This window comes from Pithys albifrons, chromosome Z (assembly GCF_047495875.1).
Source record: "Pithys albifrons albifrons isolate INPA30051 chromosome Z, PitAlb_v1, whole genome shotgun sequence".
Classification (NCBI taxonomy): Eukaryota; Metazoa; Chordata; class Aves; order Passeriformes; family Thamnophilidae; genus Pithys; species Pithys albifrons.
In genome coordinates this window covers 68,871,178-68,895,327 of record NC_092497.1, presented here as the reverse complement: position 1 = coordinate 68,895,327, position 24,150 = coordinate 68,871,178, and the positions used below count along the sequence as shown (strand labels likewise).

The 24,150-nt window shown below is 42.7% G+C and overlaps 1 protein-coding gene across 7 annotated transcripts in view; it reads left to right on the top strand.

Moving 5' to 3' along the window:
- The first annotated feature begins 816 nt into the window (after positions 1 to 816).
- The window catches only part of MPDZ (multiple PDZ domain crumbs cell polarity complex component), a 106,034-nt gene continuing 82,700 nt past the window's right edge, over positions 817 to 24,150 (top strand). For all 7 annotated transcript variants that reach the window (XM_071581594.1, XM_071581595.1, XM_071581589.1 and 4 more), the window contains exons 1-3: positions 817 to 834; positions 10,997 to 11,067; positions 11,640 to 11,806. In XM_071581594.1, the coding sequence (XP_071437695.1) occupies positions 11,052 to 11,067; positions 11,640 to 11,806 (183 nt within the window). In that variant the 5' untranslated portion in view covers positions 817 to 834; positions 10,997 to 11,051. The remainder of the gene's footprint in view (positions 835 to 10,996; positions 11,068 to 11,639; positions 11,807 to 24,150) is intronic.

The following is a 24,150-nucleotide window of genomic DNA, read 5'->3' as shown; positions in this document are numbered from 1 at the left end:
ATAACCCTGATAATATTTGGTAGGAGATGCAAACTTAACAACAAAATGATTCCATTTTCTGCTGAACGTATGTGGGGTTTTTGTGGTCCCTGCAAACACCGCCTGCATTATGCGTTTTATGCTTAGACATATATATGTGGACTTGTACACCACATCTTCTTTAGTCAGGACACTAACCAGATGCTGCATCGAGAGAAAAATCATAAAATCATCCACTCAGCAACTCTATGACCTTAACAATAATTTTGTGTGATTTCATCACGTGTTGTTTGTTGGTATCCGCTTATTTTATTTTTTTAACGTTTCCAAACACTTCCCATTTTCCTGTGTTCCAGCCCAGGCTCATCTTGTTGAGCCAGAAGGGGTACCGCCGGCGGCTGGGCGGGCAGCAAGCGGGGCGGGCGCGGCCGTGGCACCACGGGAGCCTGCCGCCGCCTTCGCTTCACGGCAGAACTGGGGAGGTAAAGCTGGGCAGCCCAGCTCCTCCGTGTCATCCCTGGCAAGGCGTTCTCTCCGGCAGCTGCGGAGAGACAAACTTTGCGGCAAGGGCCGCGACAGGCCGGGTGGGAACGGGCCGAACAATCCTCGAGCGTGCCCCGCTCTGCCGCACACACCCCCGCCCACCGCCGCCGTGCGCTCCGCGCTACGTGCGACCGGCCCAGCCCGCCCCGGGGAGACCCGCGGGCAGGGGGGCGGCGAGGCAGCATTAGGTTTCAAGCCGCCGGGGCGTGCCCCTGCGCGCTGCCCCTGCAGCGCGGCTCGCTCGGCGCCGCTACTCGGGGGCGGGAAGGGCGGAGACGGGGGCCGGGCGGCGGGGCCCGCCGAGCTGCTGGGGTAAGCGGGGCGCCGGACCGGGCGGCGGGGTGGGGGTCGAGCCCGCCCGCCTTGTCCTAAAGAGATGCGGGCCGGGGAGGGCCCACCGTGTCTCTGGAGTTTACGCGGCCTTTTAAAATGCATTTGTCTCGCGAAGTTTTATTGTTGTTCTGTTGGTTCGCCCGGTTTTGCCCGGGGGTAGGGGGCTGGAGAAAAGGAGAGGCCGCGGAGGCGCCGTGGGGGACCTGAACCTGTTGCTCTGCCCCGTCCTTCCCGCCTCGAGCTGTCCGCGGGCAGCGGGAGCGGCGCTGGGGGCTGGGCTGGGCCGGGCCCGGCCTGCGGCGGCGGGCGGTCCGCGGGATTGAGCGGCCTGGCGGAGAGCCGTCCTCACATAAACAAAAGCCGAGCCTGCCCGCGTACCTGCAGGGAGCCTTGCTGCCCTCGCCCCGTCTCCGTTTTCAACCCCGCGGGTGTGTCGTCCCGGGAAGAGCCTCCTCACCCGCCGCTGCTGCCGCAGACCTGCGGGCGGCCCTCGGCCAGCGCTGTCGGTCTGCGGCGTTGAGACTCGCTCGGAGCGAGAGCCGGACCGGAGGCTCGGACGAGGCCGGGGGTGTCATTGGGCTCTAGGCGGGGCGGCGGCCACGGACCCTTGGTCCGCGGGTATCTGTTGCCGTGGTGATGTTGACGCTTCCCGCAGGTCCAGACCCCGCTGTAGCGCTCCAGCAGCTTCCCGGGTACGCGTTTAAACGTGGCAGATTTTGCAGAGTGAGGTGGAGCGGCGAGGAGCCGCCCGCACTTGTGCCCTTGGATGAGTCTTGGATGCGCAAAGGGAAGCAGCTTCTTTTCGGGATGGTTTGTTTCTCGTGTGATGTTCTCCCTTGCTGCCAGCTTCTCCCTGTGTTACTGGCTATAGTAGGAAGAGAGCAAAGGAAAAACTCTCACAAAACCGACCTTTGAACTCCAAGTACCGCATTTAACAAATTTGATGTGCTATTTGGCTGAAGAATGTTGTGGTTTTATTTTTGTCTCCTTTTCCTTGTCTTTTGCTATTATGAACACTGCCGTTATAAGTCCCGTAATATTTTTACTTACTAGCACGTGCAGAAGAGTTTTTTTAAACTATAAAATGTTGAATAGGAAACGTCCTTACCAGCTTCGGTGCCAGAAAGGGTATATCTGGAGCCTGTCTCCGGAGCAGAGCAGTGATTTACTGTAATCAGGTTTGAATTCTGCAGTTGAGGAAGTTACATTGTGTGATGTCTTGTGGTTTCCATATCACCACTGCGTTTTTCAAGATAACAGCAATTTGTTGGGAGGGAGGAATCTAAACTGGAAAAGGGTAAAGTGATAAAATATTTTTTGGGAATGTTACTTGATGCTTCTGTGGAAATTGAAAGGTGTTGTAACACTAGAAGAAAGGAATGTAGACTGAAAATAAGGACATACCCACTTTAACAAGCAACGTTTTTTAAGACAGGGAACATCAACTTTTTTTTTTTTCAAAATTGTTACTCTTTTTTAGCATGCTTATTTTTTTCTCTATGTATCTTGTTAACAGTAAGATGCACATAACGTTTACTGATTAGCTCTGGTGTTTCTAGTGTTTTCCTTGATGCTTTGAAGAAGCATTTTCATCAGGAACTGGATACGCTCTCTCCTCTTCACACAAAAGTGCACTTGGAAAGTTAGATCAGTATCAGCACTAGGGAAAGGGGAACTGCACTACTTACATACTAATTGATGAGCTTTATATTCCACCTGGCCCTTTGTCTGTGAGTTCTTCAGAAGGAAATGCAGTGCAGCTTCTAAGTCACACGGGTCACTGTAGGTCGTTCTGTTTTAACAAGTAGCACTTTAATCACTGTATTGAGAATCATTTAAATAATCTGCTCCATGTTTCTTGTAAGAAAGTTTAATCTTCTGTGCAGTGCATCCAATAAATTTTCTAATTGGATTTATATTTGAGCATCCTGTTGAAGCAGTTTAAGCCAATACAGTACCATGCTGGCAGTATACTCTATCATTGCTGGTAAGGACAGTTTTGTTTCACTGTTGGCATTCCCAAAAAGTCAGTATAAAAATGTGATTTTTTTTGCCTAGGCAATATCCAAGTATTTAGATTGTAGGCTTTTCGGACCCAGTCCTTGCATCTGAGATCCCTTGCACAGTCTTGTTACACAGTGTCATGGTTTTCTGTATAACTCACTTGTTACTGTCACAATATACAATGAGAAATCTGTGTTTTCAGTTTGTAAGGAAAATGGTGACTCTTTGTTGAAGATTACTGGCAACTGTTCAGTGGAGCTTTGTACTTTCTCATTTATCTGTGCTGTTGTCATCTCTGAAGAATCCAGTGTACATTAAGAGGTGCCATTGCATTTACCTGAATTTAATGAATATAGTAATCAGTTGCCTATGCTGACAACATAAAAAGGCAATATTAGCCATGCCTGTGTTTCATTAATACGTAATGACTCATATATTCAGCATATACTGCTTTTCAGTTTCTGCAGCTAATGTGCTGCAGAAGTCAGAAGAAAGAATTCCAGTTGATCTCAATTTAAAATATTTACTGAAAAAATACTTTATTGTAAACAGGTTATCTGTTTGTTTCATTAACAGAAAAAACACTAAAATCCCACTAGAAACTTCTACTCTGTTTTTGGTTTTGCAATACTTTTTAAAAATCAGTTTTGAATAAGTTGTACCACACATGTTTATCAGTAGGGGAAAGCATTGCAGAATCACAGATATTCTGAGTTGGAAGGGACCCACAAGGATCATCGAGTCCAACTCTTAAGTCAATGGCCCACACAGGGAGTTGAACCCATGACCTTGGCATTATTACAACCAAGTTTTACTCAACTGAGCTGATCTCAGGGTATGGATAGCTTAGGCCCGTCTCCCAGTTGCAATTATTACTTACCTATCATTTAAAATGGATATTGTATGTTATGCTGATGTAGGGCTCCTTACAGAACATTATTAATTATACACAGTGAACAAATTGATAATTCATCAAAAAAGATTTTGTTTCCTTAATGCATTAATGTGATGTGTACAGAAGGTTAAAAACAATTGAATGTTCAAAATTCCATTTTCATAGTTGCTTCAAAATACATAAAGCTGTTCAGCTCTATCACAGAACTTTTCTCAAACATAGAGAGTCATTACATCTCAGTGTATTTTTCATACATTGAGCATTTTACTAAATTTCAAGAGGCTAGTAATGTATTTTCAAACTTCTTAGTGTCTTAATATAGGCTGTTTATGCTGCCTTTTAATTTCTACTTTGAATGTTTCAGAAAAATTTTTATTAGAATAGCTTTTAAATATAAATGCCAGGCTTCTCTTTCTCACCTGTTACATTCCAAGTAGTCAAATGGAAATTTACGTTATTCCTTATGGAGCAGTGCACATGAATTTTGCTTATATTACATTCTTAATTTGAATCAGTTTTGTCTTGTGTCATCCACAAGCTAGCAGTCTAGGGTCTCATGGATGATGAAACTGAGTTATTGATGGTAATTTGGCAAGCTCATGCCCTTCCAGTAGAATGGTAGGCTAGCCTTTTTCCCATTTCCTTCCTTCCCTCCTTCCTTCCCTCCTTCCTTCCCTCCTTCCTTCCCTCCTTCCTTCCCTCCTTCCTTCCCTCCTTCCTTCCCTCCTTCCTTCCCTCCTTCCTTCCCTCCTTCCTTCCCTCCTTCCCTCCTTCCCTCCTTCCCTCCTTCCCTCCTTCCCTCCTCCTCCCTCCCTCCCTCCCTCCCTCCCTCCCTCCCTCCCTCCCCTCCCTCCCTCCCTCCCTCCCTCCCTCCCTCCCTCCCTCCCTCCCTCCCTCCCTCCTCCTCCCTCCCTTCCTTCCTTCCTTCCTTCCTTCCTTCCTTCCTTCCTTCCTTCCTTCCTTCCTTCCTTCCTTCCTTCCTTCCTTCCTTCCTTCCTTCCTTCCTTCCTTCCTTCCTTCCTTCCTTCCTTCCTTCCTTCCTTCCTTCCTTCCTTCCTTCCTTCCTTCCTTCCTTCCTTCCTTCCTTCCTTCCTTCCTTCCTTCCTTCCTTCCTTCCTTCCTTCCTTCCTTCCTTCCTTCCTTCCTTCCTTCCTTCCTTCCTTCCTTCCTTCCTTCCTTCCTTCCTTCCTTCCTTCCTTCCTTCCTTCCTTCCTTCCTTCCTTCCTTCCTTCCTTCCTTCCTTCCTTCCTTCCTTCCTTCCTTCCTTCCTTCCTTCCTTCCTTCCTTCCTTCCTTCCTTCCTTCCTTCCTTCCTTCCTTCCTTCCTTCCTTCCTTCCTTCCTTCCTTCCTTCCTTCCTTCCTTCCTTCCTTCCTCCCTCCCTCCCTCCCTCCCTCCCTCCCTCCCTCCCTCCCTCCCTCCCTCCCTTCCTTCCTTCCTTCCTTCCTTCCCTCCTTCCCTCCCTCCTTCCCTTCCTTCCTTCCCTCCCTCCCTTTCTTTTCTTTCTCTCTTCCTTCTTTTCTTTCTCTCTTTCCCCTTTATCATCTTTTAGCTGTTGGTCACTGTTCTCTTGCATTTATTTTCACACCCTTTCTATGTGTACTTAAGCAAGGGCGCTATGCAACAGCAAAATTGCCTTTGTGACAGTAAAATACATAACCCCCCCCATAAAAATACATTAAAAAATCAAAAAGCATGAGATTTTGTAATTAACGGTGAATAGCTTCTGCACTTATTTTGACAGGATTACTCCCAGAGAGTTTGTTCTCAGACAACTGCAAGAGAAATTAGGGAACAGAACAAAGGACTCTATGTAACTTTTGTTGACTTCATGAAAGCTTTTGACACAGCGAGCAGAAAAGGCCTGTGGCAGATCTTGGAACGCTTAGGATGTCCCCCCAGGTTCCTCAGAATGATCATCCTGCTACATGAGGATCAGTGTGGACAAGTCAGATATGGTGATGCACTCTCTGAGCCCTTTCCAATAACCAGTCGTGTGAAACAAGGTTGCGTTCTTGCACCAACTCTATTCACCATCTTCTTCAGCATGATGCTCCAAAGAGCCACAGCAGACCTCAATGAAGGAAACGGCATCTACATCCAATATCGTACCGATGGAAGCCTATTCAGCCTAAGGCGACTGAAGGCCCACACCAAGACCCTGAATCACCTTGTCCGTGAGCTGCTTTTTGCTGATGATGCCGCCCTCGTTGCTCACACAGAAGCAGCTCTGCAGCACTTAACATCCTGCTTTGCAGAGGCTGCTGAGCTTTTTGGGCTGGAAGTCAGCCTGAAGAATATGGAAGTTCTCTACCAACCTGCACATCAGGAAGTCTTCCATCATCCTCACATCACCATAGGTGAATCAGAGCTTAAGTCAGTCCAGCAATTCACCTATCTGGGAAGTATCATTTCCTCAGACGGTAAGATCGACAAAGAGATAGACAACAGGCTGGCAAAGGCATACAGAGCCTTCAGAAAACCCCATAAAAGTGTCTGGTCTAATAAACACCTGAAGTGCAAAGATCAGTGTCTACAGAGCCATTGTACTGTCTACTCTTTTATATGGGTCTGAGTCATGGGTCATCTACCGCTACCACTTGCGGCTTCTCGAATGCTTCCATCACTGCTGCCTCTGTTCAATGCTAAACATCCACTGGTCTGATTATGTGACCAATGTGTCTGTTCTTGAACAGGTAGGGGTCAGCAGTATTGAGGCCATGCTGATGAGAATGCAGCTGCGCTGGGCAGGGCACGTCTCCAGGATGGAGGATCACCACCTCCCGAAGATTGTGCCACAAGAGAGGAGCCCTTAAGAGGAGTTACAAAGATTCCCTGAAACAACACCTCAGCCTTGGCCATATTGACTGACATCAGTGGTCCACTCTCACCTCCAATCAGGAAACATGGAGACATACCATTCACAACTCTGCTGCTTCCTTTGAGAATGGCCATAGAATCAGTCTTGAAAAAGACAACGCAGAAAGAACTGTTCATCGCCAATATCTCCTAAGGAGACTTTTGCAACTGGACTTGCCTGTCTTATGAGCATAGACATTTTTAGCCATCCGCATGTTTGCAGCAAGTGTGGGTAGTGCTTAGCTATGATGGATCTTTAGTGCAGACAAATACAGGGCCAAAGGTTGAAATTGAGAAGTTTCAAAATACTCTTTTTAGCATCTGTAAAATTAATATTGTGGTTAACCTGCTGCTTAATTAAAACAGATTTTAATCTCGTGCAACTCCTAGACAAAGTTTGGGTGTAGAGATGACTCTTATGATAGGCATTTGCTCTGTGTGCTCAGAGCATTTCAAGTAATGCTGGAGCTACAGGGCAAAGCCTATTACTATGTTTTCTATCTTTGGCATTGCATGTTTGCTAATCCACTGCTGTGAGCATTAGTTTCCAGCGTATTATCTGAAATGGCTTTGTGAAATAGTAGATGGAGTATTCATCAATGAAACAGAGTAGGTTTCCATGTAGAAATTAAGTGATAAGGTGTGAAGGAATAATCACTGGAAATGGGTCATCTTTCTCTTTTTGTCTATCTTTCGTGTGTTTAACTACATGTCTTGGATAGTTGCAGTGGAAAGGAGGTGATCAAATAAATGTCACATTTGTTTGTTTGAAGTTCTACTACCTGTGGACGGAAGAAAACCAGAGCTGCAGCATGCCAGCTGTTTTCTGGCAATCAGCCTTAACAAAGTAGGGTAGCATAGAGAGTAACGAAATGTGTATATAACACATTTTTGTTTGATAGCATGGAAAGAAGCAAATTTCAGAAGTGCAAGTTTGAAAGGGATCATCTTTAACTTCTGTTTATTCTTAGAGAAAAGACCATGTTTGTCACCACATGTGTGTCTAAAATTCCTTGTGTTTTCTACTTCACTGTTACAAAACAGAAGGAAAAAGAGAAGGTGGTCAGGGTTTTTTAGTTGGAGGTTTTTTGTGTGATTGTTTGGTGAGTTTGTTTTTTTCTTTTTAAGGCACAGCTTTCAAGTATCTTTGTCTTTAAAACTTGAATGTAAGCTTAACTTGCTATTTCCTTAACAGTATTTTTTCAAGTTGCTAGTAAAAAAAGTCTGACTCAGACAAGCTTACTAATGTGTCCTTATTACTGTGAAGAGATTAATGAACTTTAGCACTGAAATACAAAAATAGATCTACTTTGACCTAAGCTAGTAAGGTCTTTGACATGTGAAGGGTATTGTATGATGTATAGAAGGGCTAGATTTGGCTCTCGGTTTCTGTGATACAAACTCCCAGGTGTTTGCAAAATGAGAAAATAGGAACCAAACTTCCCATTGTGCAACTAGAAGTCTGTGATGGCATTATAAAAACACTCACTGTAGTAAACAATAGACTTAATACCTGTCAACAAGTAGTCATGCCTGCCTCTCGACTTCCCCCATTATTTTTAAAATACCTAGAGGCCACCTGGTTGTTAGGGGTTTATGGGTTTAAAGGCCAGGGTGGCCTGGTCGTGTTGCTTAATGGACATGTCTCAGTAGTACATTTTGGACAGATGCATAGTTCCTTCTCCTCTACTTCAACTATGTTATTATGTCACTAAGCTGGTGCTGACAGATTCCACTTGTTAGCATGAATGTGGCACAGCAGGAGCATAGTCACGTGGGGTTCTGCCATTTCAGAGTGCAGGCAGAGTGGACAGGGGTCATCTGGGCCTGCGATGTGGAGAAATGCTGGTGTGCTTTTATGCATTGTGTCTGCATCAGAGGAGGTGTCTTGAGGGAAAACATCCTGACAACAGTTCTGATCTTGCTCATGCTTATTCCTGCAGTCAGCAAAAGCATTAAGATGGCCAGCTGGGGTGGGATTCCCTGCTAATATAAACACAAATAGGGAGACTTAAACTGAGAGTTAAAAATGGATTTGCTGATGCTAACATAGCACTGCAGCAGTATTCATTCCTCCTTCTAAAACGTGAGTTAAAAGGAATATATACAATGTGTGTCATAGCAGAGCCAAGGATTTCTTTTCTTTGCAGATTAGATACTATCATCTCAATCTGTAGAGGACTTGTGTGCTTTTGGAAATCTTTCACAGTAAGTTATCAGAATTCATACCTTCAGGATTGCATGAACACAGTGGAGACCTTGCCTGCTCTCACTTGTAAAGTGTGCCTTTCACGGCACAGCAAGAATGACATTTTAGGCAAACTGAATAATGATATAAAGTAATACTCAGCTATTCTAAAAGATGTGGACATTTTACAACTGCATCAATTTGTGAGGTTCTCATGGAGCTGAAGCTGAAGAACGTAACCTTGTCTTTTTCCTGAGTAGTTTCATCTGTTGAATGTCTGATACTATGTGCTTGTGCATATAGTGCTGTGATAAACAGGATCATGGCACTGAAATGCCTGAAGAATACTCCATATCTATTTTTATACGTAATTTTCTGGTTGCATCCACTACGGAGCCCCAAGAGTAGTGAAACAGGAAAGAACTGCTTTGATTGGCATTGCCACTGAGAAAAACACCTATCAATGTGATGTAAATGTTTGTATTTTTAAATTTGGGCTCTGAATAGAAGTGATAGTAGTTTATTAATCTAGCTACAAAAGGTTTGGTGAAGCCAACTTTCTTCATTATGTTTAAATAATCTCATCCAGACTTTACCATGTAAAATAGACTGAATTTTGTCTTGTTTTATAGAGTGACAGAATGAAAACATGAGACACTTGGTTTGGTTTTCAGATCTGGCAATCATGTGCTGGAATTTCCCTTGACAAGTGAGAAAACAGATTCATAAAGACTAATTTTTATTTATTACTGATATGCGTAATTTGGATCATGAAATAAGATTACTTTGATAAAGCCAGGTTTGAGGGGTTTGAATGTTTCTCCCTAAATGGTACATTGCCTTAAAAAGGGTGATCAGTGATTCTGTTGGCAAATTTGAAAGCAGCCTTTGAGAGATTGTGAACTCTCCATAACTGAGGGTGTTCAAGGCCAGGCTGGGTGGGGCTCTAAATAACCATGTCTAGTGCAAGATTCCCTGCCCATGTCAGAGTGGTTGAAACTAGATAATCTTTAGGGTTCTTGCCAACCCTAAACATTCTATGATTCTGTGATTCTATGAATAAAATTTATACAAAGCTTCAGGCGTATTTAACTACGGCAGTCATGTTGATGGAACAGAAAACCATTTTAAACTCACTCAGATTGGGGTTTTTTCTGCATAAACTGCAAATGTTACAGGCTTGACAAAATGCTCAGGTTCTGTTAGCCTGCCTTACCCAGAGAGCTGTCAACATCATTCCTGTTCCACTTTCCCTCAAAGTTTCAAGAAAAAATCACTTTTCATGAGTGCTTAGAGATCATAGGTCTGCTTATTTTCAGGCTCTTCAGATTCAAGTTAGGATGCTATAATGGTTTTCCTATTACATAGAAAAGAAAGACACCATTGTGGAAGATAAGATTTTGTGTTCATAGAACATGCCATGATACTTGAACTCCTCACTTCTCAGCTATCCATCTCCATCAGACATGTTCTATTGCTACAAAGTTCCGAGCAATTGCAGGCATATTGTTGGCCAAAAAAGCCCCAACCCTGCAAAAGCAACAAAAAAGAATAAACAAAGCAATTTTCAATTTTTTTCCTCTTGGTGTAAATTTCCTGCCTGAAAACCCATGCTGGCGAAAACTGTCATCCAGATCCAATTCTCAATTCCAGTAGGAATGGAGCCTCCAGTGGTGGAGACTATAAAGTGAGAGTTTTGCAAGCCTGTAACGTGAAGACTTTGTGATTTATGTGACTTTTCTTTACATATAGTGACTGTAAGAAATGTGCCGTGACTGGTGCACTGAAATTGTCAACATAGAGCTTGAAATCTGATACCTCAGGGAATGTCTTTTGTGAATCACTGAAAAGGAAAGCAATGAAGCTGTGTAAAATATCAGTGACATCAATGATTCATAGCTTGTGATGAAAGTAATGCAGGAGATATTGGGCAACAGTAAGCAGACAGCAGCATTGATATGGAAACGCAAAAATATTACAAAGTAAATTTCTGAAGGAATTTTCAGCCAGGTTTTAAGCACCAAAGTAACTGAGAATATGCTCACCTTTGAAGTTACTTTAATTATCCATGAGGATGGTTTTGTGTGGTTTCTTATTTTGCTGTTTCTTGTTTTCAGAAGTCATGCTTTTTTCTTCTCCTTCACAACTTAATACTTCTAGAAATGTGACTTTTTTTTCTGTTTCTGTTTTTTTTCAGGGAAATATTTCCTATCTTTTACCAACGTTGAAATAGATGCTGAGAAGTGGAAAACATGTTGGAAACAATTGGTAATTTTTAAAATTTGTGTCACAGCCTTTTTGTGGCCAAATAAGTGTGCATGATAGATTCAGGTTATTGCTATAAACTGCTGAGAGAGATTTTGAAAAAATTATATGTTGTGCTTGGAAATGCATGTTGTGTTTGGCGTTTTGTGATTGAAAACAGATGTACCATCATTTGTTTAGTGTATATAATTTTTAGCCTATTGTCTTGATATCATGGTTCTAATCTTTGCTTGAAAGACATAAAAAAGACAAATATTTTCCATTATGACTCTTTATGTCCATATATATTTACAGTGGTCTGTAGCCACTGTTCCTGTAACTGAATTTTAATGAAGGCTCTTTCACTTTTTTAACGCGGTTCTTGGTGGACAAAAATGTAATATTTGTGGCTTCTGTTTTGCTCTGTCTCTGACTTCCTACTTCATTAAACATATTTGGGATGGGATTTTTGTTCAGAACTGAGCCATTCAAGTCTCTGTAGTTTGAACAGTAAAGAGGGTTGTATTTAAACCTGTTACTTGCTTGTACATGACTGTTTCTAGAATGCTACTGACTAGGAATGGTTATTGTTGCAGATACGCATCGGGCCCTCCAGGCCATGGATCGCTTACAGGCAAAACTTCGGGATCGAGGTGACATTGCAAATGAGGAGAAACTGAACTTATTAAAATCAGTGCTGCAGAGTCCTCTCTTTAATCAAATTCTGAACCTTCAGACTTCTGTTCAGCAACTGAGAGATCAGGTAGGAAAAGCAGCCTTGCAGGTGCAAGGGGAAAATTGCTAAGGTGGTGAAAAAATGTTGAACAGTGAAATCAAGTAGCTTAAACTAAACATCTGATCCAAAGATTCAGGGAACTGATGGGGACATACCCCATTGACTTTCTTGGGCTTCGTTGAGTGATTTTGTGTATGTGATTTTTATGTATATGCTCATTGCTTACAACGTGCAGGGTAGGGAAATGGTGATACTGGGGTGTGTGTTTAACATAATGCTTTTTGTCTCTGTCTTTCAAAAGGAGCATGCTTTCTACGAGGTCTTAGGACTTTTTTCTTAGGGAGCCTTTTATTGCACTCTTTTGTCTTACCCTGCTAAAGTGAAGAGGGAGGCTGTGGAATGATGACTTCAAAAGGACACGGAGATCTTACTTCTTCTTGTCATAGGAATAAAAGATCAAAGAAAAGCAAGAGCTCCTACATCCTTTTTGCTTGCTTAGGGTACTAAGTAAAAGTATTACTTTTCTACATGTTCTCAATGAGGGTGAGAAACGGCTCAACTGTATTGGCTATCCTGATTTGATTATTTGGTACTATAATTTTCTTGTCAGCAGAAAAGAACTAGAAGAGTATAAAATGGGGTCCAGTAACTGAATGAGGACTAAACTGTGTATCTGGCTTTGCAAATAGTTGTTCCTGTTTACTCCTTCTAGATGGGCAGCTCTGGTGCAGAAATTCTGAAGTGAGAGTATGCAGACTCTGCACGTGGACCTTATCTGGTCCCTGACTGGACTATGGTGGTGAGGATTCCTCACAATTTTTGCACTACTTCAGCAGAGTGGCAGAAGAGCACAATATGGCTCTTTATTGTCTCTTGTTGATCATCTTGATGCTATTTTGCACAGGCAAGAAATTAATTAGAATGGTGTCCACAGTCATCACCACATTTTTCAGATTTTGCCAGTTTAATATTTAGACCCTTGATGACAATAAAATGAAGAAAAAAGACTAGTCCTGAAGGTTTGTTTGCTCTGCTGGTTGAAAAGGAGAATTTAACAGTGACACTCAGAAATTGCGTAAATTATGTAGTGAAGACCCTGGGAACATAGGCTGAAAAATGAGTATGCCTGAAACATTAATGGGAAATTGGTAAAAAGACAAATTTTTACTTTTGCACATTAGCTGTGAAATTAAAGGATGGTTATCTTTTTAAATAGTTGCCTAAATTTGACAAATGAAGCATCTGATAATACAGATGGGTAGTTTAAAACATACATTTTTTAAAAAGCAAATAATAATTTCACCTTCTCTCTTAACCCTGCAGGTTTATCTGTGCAGTAACTTTAGTGGCCTGTGCATGTTGCATGGTACATAACCTGTCTAATTAGCAAGAAAGCTACTTGAATGTGAAGTTCCTTTTTGATATGTGCTTGTATGAACACCCATACACATAAATTATATTTCTGGAATTCTTGGATTAGTGTCAGCTCTTCATTCTGTGTTTTCTCTGTAGAATCATTTCTTCTCTGTACTATAACATGAAACTGTCTTTTTTTTCTTTGCATTATTTCAATATTTACAAAGCATAATGGAATAGGACAAAGAATAAATGCCATGAAATAGTCTGTCATGTGGTATTTTCAAAGTCCCAGTTTTGAGGACTCCCTTTTTGTGACTGACAGGGTATTGTGCTCTTGAAACTGAAACTACAGGTGATGAAAACTGCAGGGCATGTGAATAGTGACCAGGCTTTTTGGTCAAGCCATGTTAGACTGGGGAAGCGAGGGGACAAGTTGTTTCCCGAGTACTTTCACTCAGAGCTGTGTTTGAGACAGGATGGTACATGGTGCTGATCTGTGCAATGATGACAAAGTTGCAATCTCTATCTGCTTGATACTAAGGTGGATAATTTTTTTCTACGTTTAATGATGAGCTGCAATGACAGTTCTCAAGGTGAAGTGTGACAGTATATATAAACTGCTCTTGTATTTTTAGTTAAGTTTTTAAAGAGCTACAAGACTATTACAAAATTATCAGAAGGCCATCTTTTAGGATAGTATAGGTTGAAAGAGGAGGTAGGAACAAAGAAGCCAGAACGACAATTTACTTTCTAAGACAAACAGATTTCTTGCAAGTATCCCAGCAGAAGTAGGTCACGCAGTGAGAATTCATTGTGGTCTTGTAGTGACCTCAATACATCTGAGGGTAAAATGTGTTCCTGGCATGAGGCACTACATCTGGAAGGCACAGAGATGATAGTGTGCTTTCTGTTTATGCAGTGTGTGTACTGAATGTATGTTCCTTTATCGGAATGTTGGTGAGGCATAATGATAAAGTCAGCAAATCTCGTGCTATGGTGCTTATTGGTAGGTACTTTAGTTTTTTTTTTCCTTATATGAGCAAGCAGGATTTGTTTGCACTGCAAAGCTGTCATTGTGAAGTTAAGAACTGAAAGTCAAAGCACAGCAAAATGGTGCTTTTTGAGAATTATTGTTTTGACTTCACTAACCACTTGAGCTGAGGAGCACTGAAGGCAAGAGGTTTTTTTCTGTCTCTTTCTGTCCTTATTCCTCACTGAGTGCTTGTTTTCTCATACTGAAGAACAGTCTTCTTGTTTGAAGATAAGGAAATAACCAAAAAAAAAGGCAGAGATCGTGTTTTAAACTTCGCAGTATTTTTTTTCTTTATACAATATTTAAAAGAAAATACTCAGAGCATACTAACATTCTTCTCGTGTTTCTCTTTCTTTACTTTTTGCCTTTCCCTTGTCCATCCACCTCCTCCTTCTCCTTCCCTCCTCCTCCTGCCTCCATTTGACTGAGGGCTCTGCCAGAGCCAAATAGCCCTCCCTTGGCTGGGCTGCATTCCTCAGGGTTTTTTTTCAGTTGCGAGTTTGACCCTAAATTTCCTTTTCTGTGTGGTGGTGAGGTTGGTTGGGATAGCTGGGTGACAGTGCTACAGAGGATTTAGGGAAGAAGTGATAAATTGTGTCTTTTCATAATGCCTTCACGTGAACACTCCCTTAACTCTGTAATTACACAACTGGAGATGTTTAGTTCACATTCTTAACCCCATTCACCAACAACCTCTTTACTCAGTGTTTTGGAATGAAGTGCTCATAAGAACTGGTCATTTAGGGATCTACTTCACCCACCCTGAAGATGGAGACATAAAGGTGCAGGCAACAGAGTGGTGCTGGTGCCACTGCCTGTTCTGGGACCTGGAGGTTTTGTCTGTGGGGCAGGGAGCACCTGACAGTGCTAGGCTTGTATGGCCTCTGGTTTGCACTTTCCTTCGTGGTTTTCCAGTGTGATCGCTGTTGCAGCTGACCTTTTTACTATTCGGGATTCTTGCAATCAGGTGAAATACTGCCCTGTGCTTCTTGAAGTGTTCAAGAGCCAGTGCTCAATGACTGAAGTGCTGAAACACTGAAAATTTGTTCTTTTCCAAGTTGAGACTTAGAAATGTTGAGAACATTCCTTTAAATGTTCATATACTGCAGGCATGGTTTCTGTAGTTGCTTTTTTTTGTTAAATATTTTGAGCAACTGCATGTAATCAGTACATGATTGTATTTAGCATCTCTCTGTGTGACTGTAACGTAAGTTCTATCATACTCAGTGGTGTTTATGAATTTTTATCTTATGCAAATTATGTCCACTTTGGAGATACTACATACAGTACAGAAAAAGCCAATCAAGAAATATTAACATAAGCCAGATTATAAAACACAGCAATACTTCTTCATATGGTACTTATACAATCACAGTGCTATAAAGTTACTTATTAATGGAATTATGGTGACATTATTACTGCAAAGTAGTGGAATTTATAACTTATGAAAAATATTCCATGCAACAAGAGCATCATCATTTTAAGATTTGCACTTGTGGTTTATTGCTTTCCTCGAAATTACCTGTGTTTCTGTTGTTAGCAGTAATATACAGCACTTCTCAACTTTCTCATGCTATAAGCCTGGATTTCAGGAGGGACAGGGAAGAGAGTGGTCATCACATTTCTGCTTGTAATTTAGCTGGGGATTCTCAACTTCTACCTTACCTGCCATTATAAATGTCTTACAGATGTCTTTATAGTTTTTAAAGTGTAACCATCTGTATCTCAGAAAAGGATACATTGTGAGTTGTGAAATTTTTGCACACAGACAGACATAAACAAAATTTTACTCTGGTAACAGTGTAACATTTTTTTCTTGGATTTTCACAAATCAGATGCCACTTTTAATGAGATTGGCTTACTGTGCTAAGCACATCCTCCACTGGACATGTAGCACTGCTTAGAATCATAGAATTGATTGGGTTGGAAAAGACCTCCAAGATCATCGAGTCCAACCCTTGGTTCAACTCTAGTCCATTTACTAGATCATGGCACTCAGCACCACGTCCAATATGTGTTTAAAAATCTCTAGGGATGGTGAATCCACCACCTCTCTGGGCAGCCCATTCCAATGCCTGATTACTCTCTCTGTAAAGAATTTTTTTCTGATCTCCAACTTAAATATCCCCTGTCAGAGCTTAAGCCTGTGCCCCCTTGTCCTATTGCTGAGTGCCTGGGAGAAGAGACCAGCCCCCACCTGGCTAGAACTTCCCTTCAGGTAGTTCTAGACAGTGATGAGGTCACCTCTAAGCCTCCTCTTCTCCAGGCTAAACAACCTCAGCTCCCTCAGCCTCTCCCCATAGGGCTTGTGCTCCAGGCCCTTCACCAGCCTTGTTGCTCTTCTCTGGACCCACTCCAGCACCTCAATATCCTTTCTGAACTGAGGGGCCCAGAACTGAACACAGTACTCAAGGTGTGGCCTCACCAACGCAGAGTACAGGGGAAGGATCACTGACCTGGTCCTGCTGGCCACACTATTTTTGATACAGGACAGGATCCCATTGGCCTTCTTGGCCACCTGGGCACACTGTTGGCTCATGTTGAGCTTCCTGTCAATTAGTACTCCAAGATCCCTTTCTGCCTGGCTGCTTTCCAGCCACTCTGTGCCCAGCCTGTAGCGCTGCATGGGGTTGTTGTGGCCACAATGCAGGACCCGGCACTTGGCCTTATTGAACTTCATCCCACTGGAATCAGCCCATCTCTCAAGTCTATCCAGATCCCTCTGCAGGGCCCTCCTGCCTTCCAGCAGGTTGACACTCCCTCCCAACTTGGTGTCATCAGCAAATTTGCTGATGATGGACTCGATCCCCTTATCTAAATCACCAAGAAAGATGTTAAACAGGACTGGACCCAACACAGACCCCTGGGGAACACCACTGGTGACCGGCCACCAGCTGGATGCAGCTCCATTCACCAGCCCTCTCTGGGCTTGACCCTCCAGCCAACTCCTAATCCAGGAGAGGGTACACTTGTCCAAGCCATGGTCTACCAGCTTTTCCAGGAGTATATTATGGGAGACAGTGTCAAAGGCCTTGCTGAAGTCCAGATAGACCACATCCACAGCCTTCCCCTCATCCACCAGGTGGGTCACCTGATCGTAAAAAGAGATCAGGTTGGTCAGACAGGACCTGCCCCTCCTAAACCCATGCTGGCTGGGTCTAATCCCTTGTCCACCCTGAAGGTGCTGTGTGATTGCACTCAGGATGATCTGCTCCATAACCCTGCGAGGCACCAAGGTCAGGCTGACAGGCCTGTAGTTGCCAGGCTCCTGCTTGCAGCCCTTTTTGTGGATTGGGGTGACATTCGCCAACCTCCAATCATCTGGGACCTCCCCAGAGAGCTAAGACTGTTGGAAGATGATGGAGAGCGGTTTGGCAAGCTCTTCTGCCAGCTCCCTCATCACCCTGGGTTGGATCCCGTCTGGTCCCATAGACTTGTTAGGATCCAGCTGGCTCAGTAAGTCAGTAACTATTTCCTCCTGGAATACAGGAGGGCTATTCATCTCCCTCTCCCTGTCTACCAGCTCCAGAGGCCAGTTGTCTTGAGGGCCACCTGTCCTACTGGTGAAAACTGAGGCAAAGTAGGTGTTAAGTACCTCAGCCTTCTCCTCATCTTCCTTAACTATATTTCCCTCCAAGTCCAACAGAGAATGGAGGTTTTCCTTGCCCCTCCTTTTGTTATTAATGTATTTATAAAAGGACTTTTTGTTATCCCTAACTGAAATAGCCAAATTTACTTCAAATTCCACTTTTCTGTCCCTAATTTTTTTCCTGCATGACCTAGCTCTATCTAAATTCTTCGTAAGTAGCCAGCCCTTTTTTCCGTAGTCTGTAAACTTTCTTTTTATCCATGATTTCTTGTAGAATCTCCCTATTTAACCAAGCTGGCCGTCTTCCCCTCCGGCTGGCCTTTCGGCACACTGGGACAGCCTGTTGCTGTGCACTCAAAATTTCCTTCTTAAAACATGTCCATCCCTTCTGGACCCCCTTGCCTTTAAGGGTTGTTTCCCATGGTATGCTCTGAATCATTTTTTTGAATAGTCCAAAATCTGCTCTCCGGAAGTCCAAGGTAGAGGTTTTAATGGTGGCTCTCCTTACATCCCTGAGGACTGAAAGTTCTATTATTTCATGGTCACTATGCCCCAGGCGGCCTCCAACCACTACATCATCTACCAGCCCCTCTCTGTTTGTAAACAGTAGGTCTAGCGGGGCCTTACCCCTGGTAGGCTCATTTACCAGTTGATGAAGGAAATTGTCCTCTATACACTCCAGGAACCTCCTTGACTGCCTCTTCTCTGCAGTATGAAGCTCCCAGCAGATATCTGACAGGTTAAAGTCACCCACAAGAACAAGGGCTGGAGATTTTGTGACATCTGCCAGCTGCTTGTAGAATAATTCATCCCCTTCATCATCCTGGCTGGGAGGTCTGTAACAGACTCCCACAAGGGTGCCAGCCTTGTTGGCCTTGCCCCTGATTCTGGCCCACAGACACTCAACCTTGTCACTGCTGACCTCAACTTCAACAGAGTCAAGAGACTCTCTAACATATAAAGCCACCCCTCCACCTCTCCTTCCCTGCCTGTCCTTTCTTAAGAGCTTGTAGCCCCCCATAGCAGCACTCCAGTCATGTGATTCATCCCACCACGTTTCTGTGACAGCAACTATGTCATAGTTTTCCTGCTGCACTACGGCTTCCAGCTCCTCTTGTTTGTTTCCCATACCGCGTGCATTGGTGTACATGCACTTCAGCTGGGCCATTGATTTCATTCTCAACTCGGGCTCTATGCCCTTAGGCCTATCTCTGGAGAGCCCAGTTGCCATCCCTTCCCCCTTCAAACCTAGTTTAAAGCCCTCCTAACCAACCCTGCCAACTTATGGGCTACAGCTCTTTTGCCCTTCCTAGATAAATGAAGCCCATCTGCTTTGACAAGACTGGGCAACACGGAGGTTGCCCCATGATCAAAAACCCCAAAATTTTGACGATAGCACCATCTCCTAAGCCACCTATTGGTAAGCTGGGCTTTCCTAAACCTCTCCTCATTCATCCCAGCTAGTACAGGAACTGAGGCAATTACTACCTGTGCTCCTGTCCCATGAAGAGATCGGGTCAGTGCCTTGAAATCTTTTTTATTTACTCTGGTACTCCTTTTATTAATGTCATCACTTCCAACCTGGACAACCAACAGTGGGTAATAGTCTGAGGGTTGGATAAGCTTAGGAAGTCTTTTGGTAATATCCCTCACCCTGGCCCCGGGAAGGCAGCAAACTTCCCTGTGGGATGGGTCTGGCCAACATACAGGGCCCTCAGTTCCCCTCAGAAGGGAGTCACCGATTACAACAAACCGTTTCTTTTTCCTCTTACCTGTAATTGTAACCCGTCCTGTAGACTGGGCATAACCAGAAGATCTTGTAGACAGATCCTCCTCCTGACTGTCCTCCAACAGACTGTCCGAGTCCAGGGCCATATACCAGGTTTTTTAAGGGCACCCTGGCAGGTGAAAGGGGTCGAGAGGGGGTGTTTTTGCCTCTCTGACCAGGCACCTGTTTCCATTCGTCCCCATCCCTATGGTCTGTTCTGTGTGCCTGATGGCAGGAGGGTTTGGGCTTCACCACCTCCTGCTGGGCTTCCTTAGGAGTGGAAAGGGTGCAACTCCACCAGTCAGTTTCCCTTTCACTCTCCCTTATGTTTCTGAGCCTATCCACCTCTTCCTTTAGGTCTGCCACCAGACCCAGCAAATCATTCACCTGCTCACATCGTATGCAGGTGCTTCTCATACTGTCCCTCTGGTAGTAGGTCCAGGCTCAAGCAGTCTATGCAGCCAGAGGCCTGAGTGGCTGCATCCTTTTTAGAGGGTTCTGTCTGTATTGAGACCCCTCTACTGGTAACAGGAGCAACAGCTTTCATTTTTTTGGGAGGCATGACTGCCTTGAGCTGTGGGGAAAGGTAGAAAAGAGAAACAAACTAACAAACAGAAAAAAAAAAAAAGGGCTGCAGAAATACTTAGGCTTATGCCCTGCCTGTGCGAACTGCCGTGCCACGCCCTCACTGACGTGCCATGCCCCTGTTTGCCCGCTCCTGTTCACCGCGCTCCAGGTCGCTTGTGCTCCCTAGAGATGTTTTTTAAAGCCTTTTCACTCTCCTGCTAACGAGCAAGCCACGCCTACAACTCCTCTCTGAGTCACCTGCCGATAGCTGAAGGAGCAGCAAACAAAGCCTGTTGGTGTTGCTCTGGGTTGCTCTTGATGTGATTTTGTTCAATACTGTGTGGTAGCTCAGCTGTTGTACTGAAGTTTTGAGGGGAAGCTCTTCAAGTTCTAAGCTACTGTGGATTGGAGGGTTATTTTTAACTCCTCCTGCTATCTATAGTATGCAGCACTTCCTTTCAGTGATATCTTAACCATCATGCAAATAAAACCCATCCATTTTCTTCAGAATAGGGGAGTTATTACGTAGTTCCAGATAATGTCTTAGGAAACGTAAACAACTACCTTCTTCTGCTTTAAAAGGCAGAAGGAATGGGAGAGGTCACTCAATTCCTTTACGATTGCAGTGACGTCCTAGCTCATACAAGCATGGAGAAGGGATGAAACTTCAGAATGAGAAGGCAGGCACTATATTGCCAGTTTGAGCAGGATTTGGTCGATGAAAATACAATATAAAACTAAAAAATTAATTGGCCTGAAGCTACTTCTCTTTTAGAGTGGGAATGTGCAAGTTCTCTATCAGAGAGAAAAATCATAAATCCCTAAGGACATTATCGTATCTTAACTGAAGAATTCCTTCAAACTTAAGTAGAGAAGAATATGCTGATATGGGGAAGATGTTCATGGAAGTTCAAGTGTCCTTCATGGCTAGCCTGTTGTTAAAACATTGCAAACAGTGAAATGAGCTACCTGAACCAGTCAAACCACTATTAAGTAGTACTGGGAGAAATATATATATCATAATACAGAATGGACACAGGGGTCCATCTGCATGCTGAAGGTTGTCCTGTAAGGGATGTTGAGAGGTACAAGAAGTATCTTAAATTCGCATAAGACATATAATAAAATTCATCTTAAGGGCAATCAAAACTTTTTGGTTTTGATATGTAGTTCCAGTTTTTTCTTCAATGTTTATGAATACAGGAAGCATTTCATTATATATTAGAGAAAAATAGTATCATGATGTAAACACTATTTGTATCATTCATACGGTTCAAAAAAATCTCATCCTTTTGGATTACTGTGACTTGACATACATTTCCATGCATTGCATCATTTTTCTAAATGCAACTTGCGCCCTACATACTTGTGTGTAAAGGAGTACTCTGGAGACAGGAAAGGCATAGACATTTTATCCAAAGAGAGATTTCACAAACTGGTATTTTCTCTGTGTTAGCAGTCTGCACACCATGTGTGCACACCATGTGTGCAGATGGAATAAATTTACAGCAGTGGATCCTCAGCTACAGTTAGTTTCTGTGACTTAAAATTCTGTTTCTGTCCTTTGCCTGCATGGCTCTTTCTTTGTAAAGCAGTAGGAGTTCTGGTTTTCTGTATGTAGTCTCAAATTTTGCTTTTAGCATTATTGTAGGATTATGCTTCTTTTTGTCATAAAAAGCGACTGCACACTTGTGCACACTTGTATTTTATAGGACTACCAGTAATATCAGTGACTCTTCCCCTTCTGCCATACTGAAGGATGAAGCATCAGGAAGCTCCTGCCACATTAAAAGGACTCCACGACAGAATAATGCAGTTAGAATGGTCCTAGATGAAATTAAAGATATTTCATGTATTTTTCTCTAGATGTAATTATATTAATTGGAGTAATTTTTGCTCTCAACTGCTAAGCCTTGCCCGCTAAGTTTGAGGTTCCCACTCCAAAAGCTACGCAGAAGTGTTTATGTGAGCTCTTACTAATTGACAATGGGTGAAAGCAATAGGTTTTACTCATACTATGCTGTTCTTGTTAGGCTAACTTTGCTGGCTTTGGCCTGAGCAGGTGATTAGTTCTGTGGTGACTCCTTTAACCAAGAGTGTTCTGAGGATGGTAACCTTCAGCAGAAAGGGTAACTAAGGACTATTTTCTGGAATGAGCACTACAATTAAGAAAATGAACTTGTATCTATGATTTACTAACATTTGTGATAATGAATGCATTCATTGTGGCCTTTGAGTGCACATGAAAGGTAGTTTGGATTTGCATCTCATATACTCTTAAGCTGCTTTTATCTTGCTGTAGCAATGTAAAAATTTTGTTAAATAGTTAAAACTGGTTAATTGCAGTGGTGTTAGATAGGTGTTAGATACTCTTAAGATTAGTAACTTCACCCAGGACAATTTTTATGTGGGAAGAAATATAACAGCAAGGTCTACAAGAACATTTCAGGGTAGAAGAGAACAAAAAATAAAGCACATAACAGACCGAGTTCAGGTATGTACTTTTATTAATAGAAATGGAGGACATGGGGAAGGTGGAAGTGAATTAACCCATTGTGTGGTCTTATGCAGGTAAAAAATGCAGTATGTCATAGACTTCACTAGTTCCAAGTCTGTTCCTATATAAGAGGAAATTTTGTATTCACAGAAGAGTAGAATTTGATTTTGTCTCTGGATGTTGTTAACATGTAATGAACATGGCTTGTATACCTGTGCCTTCCAGGCTTGCTGACATGAATATATATGTGGTTAAAGAAAGTGCATATGTGCGAATTTTAGGCATTATGATTTGAAACAATTTATTTGTCACAAATACGGACAACAGAACATAAATGATGTGTTATGGAAATACCTTGACTTCCAAACATCCCGATTTTACAGTTTTTTCATGCCAGAGCAGGCTAAGTGCTGTTAAGAACTCTTTTCTTGTGATATTTTTACTTTAACTTGAGGGGTTTCCCAGGCACATAATATGTTCCACTAATGACATTTGTTTTTTGCATTTTCCTAAAGCACCTACATGAGATGGAATTATGTGATGAATAGCAATATTGACCTTTTAGTGACTGGACCGTTGGGAGAATAATATGATTAACCTAATAGAAGTTAAATGTTTTAACTGTTGAGACTGGTGCAGTAGACATTTTAGAATACATTTACAGTTCTGAAATTTTTGTTGATATGTGAATTTTAAAAATACGAATTGAAGAAACCCTGTTCTTCTATATTGTGGTACAGAATGATAGAAAATGTGCACTGTAAAATCATGAAAAGGATTAGAAACTGCAGTATTGTATTTAGTGTTACAGGCAAGTATGAAACAAATGAGTGCAGAAGTAAAATGGTGCATGTTGACTGTCAACAGACAAGTGAGACAAGAGCAAAATGAGGGTTTCTGCTTTACCTGAACTTTGTTATCACCAGCAGCCAATCATTAGATTGGTTGGCAGAGACTTGCATGAAAAGGTAATTTACTATGTCTGGGCAAAAGAGAGAATTTTCTTATTTTCTTACTGTATTGTCAAATCTGTCTGTGTAAAGGTGCAGTTATGATTTTCAGATCATCCTGGTGGTTTTAGATTTGTTCAGCAATTTTGTATTTAATTCTAACTCATGCAGATAGACACGTTGGTAGCTATAGTGCACAGTGATGCAGAAACTGACCAGGGAAATTTGTTCTCTATGTATCTGGTGAGGTTTCTTTCTGTTTTCATCAGTATACACATACTTTTTTTCTCTTGTAAAATAATTGATAAATTTCTTTGGAGGGTTTTATTTGTTTTTGTCATTTTGTTTTGATGGGATTTTTTTAATATACTGTTGTTATAGTTTGAGCTGGCAAAATGCCAACTGCCTGGTACCCAGTCAAAAAGTCCACTCCCAGAGCAGGAGAGTGAGGGAAAACAGCAGAAACGAGGCTTTAAACACAGTGAGGTTTTTATATTTATACAAAGAAGAGGAGAGCTTAACACAGAATATGAAATAGCACATAGTGACAGGAAACAACAACAGGCTCACCGAGGTCGCCCCAGCTAACAGGTGAAACTCCAAACCAA